Below are 12,764 nucleotides of genomic sequence, written 5' to 3'. Positions count from 1 at the left end.
TCACAAGAGGGATGAAGCTCTTGGAATGTCTACTAGTTCTAGTTTGCGTTGATCGGTAGCGCCTACCTGAGGGAAGTAGCTGGAAGAGCCGGTGACCGGGGTGCAGACGGTCCGAGAGGATTTTGCACGCCCTTGTCTTAGTTCTGGCAGCGTGCAAGTCCTCAATGGTGGGTAGGGGGGTAGCGACAATCCTTTCAGCAGTTTTGATTGTCTGTTGCAGTCGGAGTTTGTCCTTTTTTGTAGCAGCACTAAACCAGACTGCGATGGAAGAACACAGGACTGATTCGATGACCGCTGTGTAGAACTGTCTCAGCACCTGCGGTGGCAGGCCGTGCTTTCTCAGAAGCCGCAGGAAGTACATCCTCTGCTGGGCCTTTTTGAGGACGCAGCTGATGTTGGTCGCCCACTTCAGGTCCTGAGAGACTGTCATTCCCAGGAACTCGAAGGTCTCGACGGTTGGCACAAGGCAGCTGGACAATGTGAGGGGCAGCTGTGGCGAAGGATGCCTCCTGAAGTCCACGATCATCTCTACAGTCTCGAGCGTGTTCAGCTCCAGGTTGTGTCGGCCGCACCACAGCTCCAGCCGCTCCGCTTCCTGTCGATATGCAGACTCATCACCGTCCTTGATGAGGCCGATGACAGTGGTGTCATCTGCAAACTTCAGGAGTTTGACAGTCGGGTTCGTTGAGGTGCAGTCGTTCGTGTAGAGAGAGAAGAGCAGCGGAGAGAGGACACAACCTTGGGGCGCCCCAGTGCTGATGCTGCGTGTGGATGAGGTGGCCTCCCCCAGCCTGACCTGCTGTGTCCTGCCCGTCAGAAAGCTGTAAATCCACTGGCAGATGGCAGGTGAGACGCTGAGCTGGAGAAGCTTGGTTGAAAGGAGTTCAGGGATGATGGTGTTGAACGCTGAGCTGAAGTCCACGAACAGGATCCTCGCGTAGGTCCCTGCACTGTCGAGGTGTTCTAGGCTGAAGTGCAGTCCCATGTTGACTGCATCATCCGCAGACCTGTTCGCTTGGTAGGCAAACTGCAGGGGGTCCAGCAGGGGACCTGTGACACTCTTGAGGTGGTCCAGCACGAGACGTTCAAAGGACTTCATGACCACAGATGTCAAAGCGACATGCCTGTAGTCATTCAGACCAGAGATTGCAGGTTTCTTGGGGACTGGAATGATGGTGGAGCGTTTGAAACAGGATGGAACGTCGCACATTGAAGTGGGCGAACAACATCAACTCCGTCCTCAAAAAGGCCCAGCAGAGGATGTACTTCCTGCGGCTTCTGAGAAAGCACGGCCTGCCACCGGAGCTGCTGAGACAGTTCTACACAGCGGTCATCGAATCGGTCCTGTGTTCTTCCATCACAGTCTGGTTTGGTGCTGCTACAAAAAAGGACAAGCTCCGACTGCAACGGACAATCAAAACTGCTGAAAGGATTGTCGGTAACCCCCTACCCACCATTGAGGACTTGCACGCTGCCAGAACTAAGACAAGGGCGTGCAAAATCCTCTCGGACCGTCTGCACCCCGGTCACCAGCTCTTCCAGCTCCTTCCCTCAGGTAGGCGCTACCGATCAACGCTAACTAGAACTAGTAGACATTCCAACAGCTTCTTCCCTCTTGCGATCAACTTCTTAAACACCTAACCTATAATTCCATTACAACAAGCTGGCAATTTTTTGACTTGAGTTCGTTGTCACATTTCTGTGGGGCCAATTATTTATTACTTGTGCACTCACTGTAGTTGTCTCGCCATGCTGCACTATTTGCATATACTGGCCACTCATGCCAGAGTAGCATCTGCTCCATTTGCACACTGATTGAGGAGTATCTGTAACATTTGCACAACCGACATTGTCCCAGATGATCGCACTACTTGTCACTTTAAACCGCATACACTCCTTGAAGTCTCAGCGCCCTTTGCACAATGGTCATTGCACCGGACTATTGCAATATTAGTCGTTCGAACTGCTCTAAGTGCTAGAGGACTCTGCATCTTTTTGCACAATTGTTTTTTGTCAATGTCTTTATGTCCCCAAAGTGTTCTGTAAATTGACTGTTTGTTGTACTAGAGCGGCTCCAACTACCGGAGACAAATTCCTTGTGTGTTTTGGACATACTTGGCAAATAAAGATGATTCTGATTCTGATGATTCTGATTCTGACATTTCCAAAGATCTGTTGAAGATCTGAGTGAAGACTGGAGCGAGCTGGTCCGCGCAGACTTTGAGGCAGGATGGGGACACATGGTCCGGGCCTGCCGCTTTGTTAAACTTCTGTTGTTTGAAGATGCGTCTCACATCCTGTTCATGGATGGTTAACGCAGAAGTCAGAGGTGTGGTTGTGGTCGCGGGTGCGGCCGGGTGGGTGTGTGGAGTGAAACTGTCCTTTTCAAATCTGCAATAGAAGGTATTCAAGTCGTTGGCTAGTGGGCTATTGTTCTCAGCTTGGGGGGATCGTCGCTTGTAATTAGTCAGCGATTGGAATGCATGCCAGACTGATTTAGAGTCGTTCGCGCTAAACTGTTTTTCCAACTTTGCTGCATAGATCCTCTTTGCAATGTTAATTTCTTTAGTAAGCTGGTTTCTAGCTCGATTATGCAGAGCCCTGTCCCCGCTCTGATATGCATCTTCCTTAGCTTGGCGAAGCTGCTTAAGTTTAGCAGTGAACCACGGCTTGTTGTTGTTGAATGTCTGAAATGATTTTGTTGGTACACAAACCTCTTCACAGAAACTGATATAGGATGTGACAGTGTCCGTATATTCATCCAGGCTGTCAGCTGAATTTTCAAAGACACTCCAGTCTGTGTAGTCTAAACAGCTTTGAAGTTCCATCTTGGCTTCATTGGTCCACTTTTTGACGGTTTTCACTGTAGGCTTCGCACATTTAAGTTCTTGCCTGTACGTCGGTATTAAGTGAATTAAGCAGTGATCAGACGACCCCAGGGCTGCACGAGGTATAGCACGGTATGCGTTTTTTACCGTAGTGTAGCAGTGGTCTAAAGTATTATTTTCCCTGGTAGGACAGTCGATGTGCCGCTTGTATTTAGGGAGTTCGTGGTTGAGTTTAGCTTTGTTAAAGTCCTCGAGAACAATGAGGGGTGAGTCCGGGTGTTTTTTTTCCAATTTCGTTGACTTGTTCGGCGAGCGTTAGCAATGCGGCGTTCGTGTTAGCTTGAGGCGTAATATAGACTCCAACCAGTATGAACGATGCAAACTCACGTGGCGAGTAGAATGGTTTACAGTTCAAAAACAGCGACTCCAAATGCGGGCTGCAGTGTGTGCTGAGCACCGTGACGTCCGTACACCATTTTTCATTGATATGGAGGCATATCCCGCCGCCCTTTGTTTTCCCTGATGATTATATATTATATTCGTATTATACATTGGTGCGCATTATACACGAGAAATTGCGGTAGTATAAATTTTATAAAAATGCATTATTTTTGTCTTTCTTTCAGCAAAGATAGCCTTGTTAGGAATTAACAGATACACACTGGACGTGTTGCAGAGGTCTATAGTTGAGTTTGGCATAGTCAAAAAGACTTTGCAAATGCGTAACTACATTCTTCCTATCCACAACTAACATTTCATTCTGAGTAGTCAGAATCAGATTGTGGATATCTCAAACTGGAGTTACAGATATCTACAATTCCGTTGCAGATATCCGTATCACTCGCGGATATTGGCAACTAGATTGTAGATATATATGATAAACTGCATACAAATGAATGGTAAAAGTAACATCATTTGTCCTAGACGAAATGACATTGCGGATATCTGTAATTCAGTTTTGACTAGACTGAATGATAGATCTGTCATTTTGACTCGTCACAGATATTTTGAATGAAAATTGAAAATTCCATCCAACCATTATCTGTACCGCTTATCCTCACAAGGGTCATGGGCATTTTCTGGCCAGAGTGTGCATTGAGAGCACACTTTTTACAACCGTCATAACCTCACAAGTAAAAGCCGTCTGTTCGGAATTGAACTGTTTTGACTTTTTGACCTTCCTCTTGCTAATCCCCTCTCATTCATAAAATACATCTGTGGCCCATGTGCTTTATCATTCAGAATTTGGACCAGTTCACTTTGGTCTTTGGATTTCATATTCAAATTGGAATCAAACACACACCGGGTGAAGTTGGCCAAGTGCACAAATAACAGCCATAACATTTCTTGCCCCCGACTCCATTGTGTACATTTCTACAAATTCTAAAATCTAGCTGAGGTTTATGTTGCTTTTCAGCAGGTCCCTCGCCCTCAAATCCAAATTGGATTAATGGTCTCCCTGTCTCCAGATGTTACATACTGATGGAGGAGATGGGAGGGGCTTTGTGACTTTTGTAACCCCAGCTATGGCTTTCATTGGGAAAAACCTTCCCTTGATACAGCATGTAGCTTATATAATATCGAACGACGCGGAAATCTGTCTTTAGAGGACATATGGAAGCAATGCAATGTCACATTACAAATATGCAACACCCTGTGAATGCATAGACCCACACTGACTTCTCTACACAGTAGTTGAAGCACAGCCTTCCCTTGCAATCCAAACTATCCTGCATCCAGGTTAGCACGCTGTGGAGGACTGCTCATAACCACATTGCATTGTCATCCAATGCTCACCTACAAGCTGAGCAGCTCAACAGGTTCAATGAGGTTCAAATCTCGTTAGTTGAATCAAGGATGATGCAGGGTCAGTCTTTTATGGCACACAGTGCTGTCATTGACACCTCAGGTAACGATAACCATCATTCATAAGGAACACACATTTTAGCTACATTAAGGTGGGGGGGGGGGGCGCAAAAACATACACAAGGAGGATACAGTATGTCGGTTGCCTTCTTCTAGCCGCTCATTTGATCAATTCAATCATGGTCTGTAGGCCCTTAAATCAAATCAGATCAGATCAGTTCGAGGCCGAATGCTTCCTATTGTGCACCACTTTCAATGATGAATGAATCGATCGTAACAATTGGAAGGAGGCTGCGTGCGTGCGTGCTGCACAGGCCTGTGTTTAGATAGGTGCTATGTGCACAAAGTAGAGTGCTCACGCTTTGGTCGGAGCATGACAACGCCGGAGGAGCCAACAGGCTTCTTACCTTCAGCTGCACCGTTCGGAGCGATGACCCCCAGGCTGAGTAGAAATCCCAGATAGAGCCAGCTCATCGCCATCTCCTGAGCAATTGGGAAATGAGCGGTGTGTTGTGGACGACTTGGCTGGATCTCTGAGCCCAAAGTAGTCCGACCTAGCACCTCATCAGAGCCGATGATCCGGGTGGGTTCCTTCGGCTGCACCCTCAGCCCAGCACGCCTCTTCTTCTTCTTCTTCTTCTTCTTTTTTTTCCTTCTTCGAGGCGGGGGGGAATCAATGGAGTACCAGCTGACGCTAGACGAGGCGTTACAGCTGTACTGTCATGTACAAAAAATATATATATATATTGGAAAGGACGCTCAGCATTCAAACATGATGCACAGCGTGGCTCCTCTCAACACACACCACCACAAGCTCGCTCGCTCTCACACGCATACACGCGAGGACACCGGCTTCCCTCACTGGATTCTGCAAATAAAATCAGGGGGGGGCAAACGCAAATTCGCCCAAAACAAATGGCGCTTTGGTCCCCGGAGCGCCAAACTGTCTCCTCAAACGTGCAACCGCATGAGTGGATGCTAAGTGTCCAGCTCCGAGCACCGTGGACGAGTGCGTGACGTAACCAGCTTGATTCCACACAAAAACGGGAGAAGTGAGCGGCGGAGGGTGTCTGCGCATGCGTCAGCACACCTCCTTTTTCTCCTATTTCGTGCGCGTTTATAGCCCACCGTCGCGGGAGGACCGCGGGAGTGGGCTGGGGTCTCACTTCGGGATGAGTCTCATCCCTGCACCCATGTGGATCGTATTCATTCATTGTATTGTTTTCCTTTAAAAAAACTTTAACAAAATGAGAAATCCTAACATTTGAATTCATTTAGTTTAGTCTTATTTTTAAGAAGGCTACAAATTCAACGTATTTCTATTCGTGTCCTGTGACATTTACTTTTACCAACACATTGCCAAACTACAGTCATTAAAAAGTAAAAAAAAAAAAAAGAAATAAAAATAAAAAAAAATAAAAAGAAAGAGACTGATAAACGGAAGCGCTGCTTTTCATGACAAATGGCTCTCCCTGGTGGTCATAAAAGGTAGTTGGAGTAATATACCTTCCACTATGGGGTTTGATTGCCTTTTTGCCAAATCAATTACTATTAACATAATATTCAAACAAGCAATCTGACTTTTGTGGCTTTTTCATGAACAATTTAATCCTCGCTAAACATTTTTCGCACGACGCAATAACGGATCTGCATTTCTAATTCGATGTGCGGAATAAACTGGTCAGAGTAGGTGTAACATTACTTGAGGACAGCAGCGCTTAACGGGAATGCAAGGACATGACACGTAAAGTTTCTTATTTGTTCAAAGAAAATATATGTATGACAATGTTTTTTCATTGTGCATTATTGCATAAATCAGAGACACTAAAGAGAGGGTAATTAAATGTATATCTCATTTTAAGTCATTATTCAAGATGGGCATTTAATCAATCTGCAACAAAACATTTATACTAATTTAATTTTAGAGTTGTTATACGATTGGCCCCATTCAATCATTACGTTTTTTTTGTTTGTTTTTTTACCTCAAATGAAGTATAACTATAGTCACAAAATTGAGAGATGGCAAAATTTGCACATTTTATGTATTCTCACTGGAGCATCATACAGTAATCTTATTAGTGAATACACGAAATACTCTCTGTAGAGTGGTTTTCAGTAATCTGAACCTGCAGGGGGCACTGAATACTTACATAAATGAGAGGTTAGGTTGTGTGTGTTCACTTAAAATACAAAATACAATCTTTTTGGGTTGTTTGCATGTTGCATGTCATTTGAGAGAGATGTGATGATTTATTGCATTAATTTCAAGGAGAGCATGAAAGAATCTTTATTGATAATGATCACAAATACATTTTCGTGCAGATTGCGCCCCCGCTTTTCATTGGTATTTAATGGCGGCGGGCAAAACCCCAGGTGAGTGTTTGAGGCAGTGACAGGAGGCTCAGTGCCACTGGTGTGGGGAGCGAACAATGCTTTTTGGCTCTTTTCTGTTCACTGCTGTTTACTCTGGGCCTAAATCACAAAGGAGAATCTGAAGTATGTGGGGAATCTGTGGGGGGTGAGTGGGGGGGGGGGGGGGGGGGGTTAACAAGTCAGTGATATTTGTAGAATCCCAGAATATTTTGTCCACACAACACACGGATAGTTGTGGTCATATGTTATTTTAAGGAACCGGTGCCTGATATTTATGCGACTTTTAGGGGTCACTGCAGGTCAAATTTTTTTTGTTTGACGTTATTGTCCCTCCTCTGCGTCAACACAGTGAATCAACAGTTGCTGGTGTCGCTGCAACCTGAGAGCGCCCTTTTTGTCATGTGGAGGCCGACGCCAGCATGTTGTGTGGGAGACGGCTTGAAAGAGCGCCAGCGTAAACACTACCAGACCACATGTTCTCCCAGGGCAGAGGGGCTGGCCTCTCTCCAGCCACATCTGCACACAATCCCCCATCTTTTAGCCAGTCAGCCAGCCAAGGAGGGAGGCAGGGGTGGAAATGGAAGAGAAGCGTTCCCATTCCCAGACAGGAAGAACCTGCTTCTTCTTCTCCGATTGTGGTGTCAAAGATGAAAGTGATGACATCTGGCGTAGTATATTGAATAGGAGGCAAATCAACAGAGATCCGTGCTACAATTAATGACAGATTCTATGAAGGATGACTGACCACCACACCTGACCACCCAATCTTTGTAGATTGCAGCATAAATCAAGCTCCTGATTTTCAGCCACAAACTGCAGCTCGAGCTGCACTGCATGCAGTTATTTGTGTCAGTACTCATCAGATACCACTCTGGCATGCTCGTTCTTTAAAAAAAATAAAAATAAAAAAGAATCAATCTGCTTCACATTATGCCTAAATCTAATTACATATTGACTGCCCAACCGCCTTGCATTCCCTCCCACTGTTCAGTTTGCTCGTGAAGTGTGGTCTGGTGCGTGTTTTCAGAGCAAGGCAATTACTGAGCAAGCTATGCTGACAACACCTGAGGAATGTCGAGCATGTACGAGCAGCCTGTGTTCTCCCAACCGCCACCCCCCACCATCACCCTCCCAGCCCACCTAAGTAAACCCTCCCCCATGCACAAGTCCCTGGCAAGCGTTCCTCATCCACCAGCAAAGATCCACTTGACATTTTCATAGCAGTCTGGATTGGTAGGTACCAGCAAGTGTTGTGTGGTGTTGACACTGTTTGACCAGTAGAGACATACAGTGGATTATTCTCCTTTAAACATCTTGATCAACTTGAGTTTTGCTTGGGTTATTAAACTCCGTATAAAGTGAAAGTAAATGTCTTCTAAATTTGACACACCAAATTGAAGGGTGTTGTGAACAATTTAATTTTACAAAATTGCCAAGCATATAAACGGAGTCTTCAAAATTGTGGGAAAAAAAGTTTCTCAAATGCACTTATGCCTACACATAACTAAATATTTGAGAAAATATATTGTCTTTAAGCTTCTGGTGGCTTTTCAACGTGCTCTAAAGCGGCCGTGCCAGCGCAAAGCCCCTGTCCACGTCGGCCATATTGTAATTTATTTTTGTCTTTTTTTTTTATTACTTCGCTCTCCTGCCTTCTCTCCATGATGTGCGTGCACTCACAGCCAACAATGAGGCACTGTAAAGCGGCAACACTAGCCCAAAGCACTGGTCCACACGCTTGCTGTTAAGTTTGACTTAAAAATGTGTTTTTTAAAAAACCCACAAACACAAATTTCATCCCTCCTACGTTTTCCACCTTTCTTTGTGTGATGTGCGCACACTCACAACCAACAACTAGGCATTCTAAAGCAACCATGGCAGCGGACGATCCGAAGGGAAGATGCACTTTCGGGATGAAGGCATAGCTAGCTAGCTCACTGCACATCGCAATTCCGCCGGATAAACGCTGATGGGAATAAAAGCGCTCAAGTTCTTTTATGGTGGGGAAGGGGCAACTCATACTAGTGTTCCAAGTGCATCCCTGGGGCCCGTTTTAGCCATGCCCCAAAAAAATCTGAAAAACTGAAATGGTATATCTGCTAGTGCTCCACAATTCAGTACTACGTTGCTCTCAGTCTTTGCGCACATTTTCAGCAATTATCTTCAAATATGTTTCATGGATTTAGAAGCAAATCTCTGAATTCACTTTACAGAGTCTTTAAAAATCGACACTATATTTCTGTCTTTTTGTTGTGTGACAATTTGATACTGAAATGAAAGTAGCTGGCAGCACGGTGGACGACTGGTTAGAGCGTCTGCCTCACAGTTCTGAGGACCGGGGTTCAATCCCCGGCCCCGCCTGTGTGGAGTTTGCATGTTCTCCCCGTGCCTGTGTGGCTTTTCTCCGGGCACTCCGGTTTCCTCCTGCATCCCAAAAAAGTGCATGGTAGGTTAATTGAAGACTCTAAATTGCCCTTAGGTGTGAATGTGAGTGCGAACGGTTGTTTGTTTGTATGTGCCCTGTGATTGGCTGGCAACCAGTTCAGGGTGTACCCCGCCTGCTGCCCGACGATAGCTGGGATAGCCTCCAGCACGCCCGTGACCCTTGTGAGGGGAGGCGGCTCAGAAAATGGATGGATTGATGGATGGATGGATGAAAGTAACTGGAAAAAAAAAACCTGAAGAAGACACATACGAAATAAACTTGAGTTGTTACACTGCACTTTTGTGTGTCACATACATACCTTTACTTGTATAATGTGCAGTGATATCTTTTAAAACCCAAATGTCATGGAAGCCTGGATCATTCTTGCAGTACTCCACTATTTACTATTCTACTATTTTAACAAATGCCTGCTGTGAAAAGGATGATTAAAACTAGAATGCAAGCTAATGGTGGCCTCAGACCTTTGCACGGTTTTGTACTGTACATGTATCTGATCCCAGTACCACCGTGGAAGGCCCTACTATTCCGTGTGTGTGTGCGTGTTCGTGTGTGTGTGTGTGTGTGTGTGTGCGCGTGTGTTTGGGTGTTGGCTGGTTCAGGGATTCTGCAGACTGTGAATCCCTCCCCAAACTGTCCTTGAGCTGTTGCGGAGCTCATAGCCCATCTGGCTGAATGCTCATATCAAAAGATAGCATAGATTGAAATCAGGGGGAGTGAAGTCTGAATGACCTCATTGCGATGTGTAAACACTCCTGTCGAAAAAGTGTCAATAATCGTCAGTGTGATATTATTCTTCCCACACTCAAAAAGGTCTTGTTTTTTGTTTTTTTTGTTTTTTTTGTTGTATTGCTTCACTTGGCTTAGTGTAAAGAATAATGACTGGATGGACATAAAATGTTTACCTTGAATGACCTTCAAGCTGGATGTTTGAGAATGGCTTCCAACAAATAGTACATTGTGGCCAGATGTGATATGATTTTTTTTAGCAGGCAACCTTTCTTGTCACATATTCATAGATGATATATTGTTGTGCATGTGTCTGCATGCGGGTGCATTGTCCGTGCAGGGGTCATTTGGATCACCCTACAGTTTTTACAGTCTCTCCCCCACCCTTCGCACCAAAGAAATGCGTGGAAACTACAAATTTACGTGAAATTTATTATTATGCTGGTAACATTAAAAACTAAGTAGTAAACTGTCTCTCAAAGTGTGGTCTGCAAGCAACCTCTGTTAGTCTTCGAGAACGTTGGAGAATGACACTTCTTAAATAAGTTGAGAAAATAATTGTTTCTCAGCCTGGAGCCCTGGATACAACAACCTTTAACACAAAAAACAAAAAAAACAAACAAAAAAAAAAATATATATATATATATATAAATGTTTGAAAATCGAGAGGTTAGTATATCCGCTTCACAGTTCTGAGATTAGGGGTTCCAATCCGGTTTCCAGCCTTCCTGTGTGGGGTTTGTTTGTTTGCTTGTGTGAGTTTTTGGCAGCACTTCTTTGGCAGCTTGGTTGCCTGTGTGTCTACAATTGGCTGGCAAAACCACTGGCTAACGGATAGCAAAGATGTTACAGTAATTATAAATCTTCAGACAACTGCTACTTTACCACACTCGTAGGGCCCACGCATATAAACAGAGCATACAACCATACTCACAGCAATATATTCTCTCTGTTCTGTTGGAGCAACCAATATTACTGACCTAAACCAAAAAAATAGATTGTTTTCTGAGTTGGTTTCAGTGACCCACTCCATTATGTAAATATGAAAACGAGAAGAGAGGACTTACCTTAGGTCTACCCATGTTGAGAGTAATTAGTTTGATGATGTCATTTCTGATGAGCGATGAAGCTCACATTTTTTCTCTTCCTCTGCATCAATGGTTCTTAACATTGTTGATGGTACTGAACCCCACAGTTTAATCCATGATTTTTGTTCATGCTTTGTAATTGGAAAAATAAAATACATCTACATATTATTTTTGTTGTTATTATTTAAAACGTGGGTATATATATTTTATTACTGCACAAAATGAATCACACATCATTTACACACCAAATCAGTGTTCAAAGAATTAAAAAAAACATGAATTTCACCCAAAAAAATAAAAAATAACTCAGTGAATATTTACTGCCAAATGTGCCTTTTGCTGTTGCCTTACAAAGACAAGTTCAGAAATGTGTAGCCTCAACTTGGCAAGTACCTCGCTCATATAATTTTTGCAACAACAACGACATTCCTTTATTTATTTATTTTTTACGTCTACCATTCGCAAATAGTTTTGAATGCAGAATGTAGCCAATGATGGTCAAGTGGAGCGTGAGCTCACAAATCATACGAATGAGGTGAACGGAACAGACACACACCCAGTGCCTGTGTGTGTCTTGATGTCCACTGAATCCCTGTGACTGAGTCACCGTATTCTAAATACGTAACACAGTATGCCTTGCGATACGAGTGACTCGACTTACGAGTTATGTGAGAAACAATGGCACACTGTCTACACTGTCTATGCTTATTGCACATTGTTTATTTTCCATCTTCTTCTTAGTCTATTTACCTGTATATTTGAATTTTTGTTTTTACCATCTATGTTTCATGTTGTACCACTGGACCGAGAAAACGTCCTAGTTGGGACAACAGCAATAAAAACGATTCTGATTCGTTCTGAGAGTCAGTCGTTGTTCGACAAAAAAAATGTTCACTTGCAAGCGCAAACTTGACGTACACTATGAGCGCTCAACTTTACAAGAAGCAGCAGATAGAATTAGTGAGCCATTCTTCCAAAAAGTCTTTAAGCTGTTTATTGCCACTCCCAGTTGAAGTTTACTGTCAAACTAAACATCAAACAAAGACAATTACACGTTGTGTATTTGTAACGACCACCTAGCTTAGCATTTGAGTCTGCTAGCTTAATGCTAATGCTATCACAATGGGAAACGCCATAGACCTGCTAACAAATAGCATCTATGTTGCAGTGCTATCATCCTTTCAAGGTCAGAGGACAAAGCTTTAAACATTTTTCTTGATAACTCTAGAACTCCATTACACACCACCACTGCCATTTCGAAATGATTATATGGCAGACATAAAGCAATTAAATCGATATGATGTAGAATGCGCCTTCTGCTTTTGCATCCCGCGCCTTCCGGTCTTCGTCTCTTTCCGGCGCTGTGACGTCACACAAGCCAAACATCCTGTTCATTTGGTGCTTTGTGCTATTGTTGCATGCTGTTGTTCCCGTCCT

General features: G+C 44.1%; 1 protein-coding gene across 3 annotated transcripts in view; it reads right to left on the bottom strand.

Annotated features, from left to right (window-relative positions):
* Positions 1-5,735, bottom strand: part of lrp1ab (low density lipoprotein receptor-related protein 1Ab) — a 117,259-nt gene extending 111,524 nt beyond the window's left edge. For all 3 annotated transcript variants that reach the window (XM_061675727.1, XM_061675736.1, XM_061675744.1), the window contains exon 1: positions 5,102-5,735. In XM_061675727.1, coding sequence (XP_061531711.1) covers positions 5,102-5,174 — 73 coding nt within the window. In that variant the 5' untranslated portion in view covers positions 5,175-5,735. The remainder of the gene's footprint in view (positions 1-5,101) is intronic.
* Between the last annotated feature and the right edge of the window lie 7,029 nt (positions 5,736-12,764).

Source organism: Phycodurus eques, chromosome 1 (assembly GCF_024500275.1).
Source record: "Phycodurus eques isolate BA_2022a chromosome 1, UOR_Pequ_1.1, whole genome shotgun sequence".
In the NCBI taxonomy this organism is placed as follows: Eukaryota; Metazoa; Chordata; class Actinopteri; order Syngnathiformes; family Syngnathidae; genus Phycodurus; species Phycodurus eques.
This window is presented reverse-complemented; position numbering and strand designations above follow the sequence as displayed.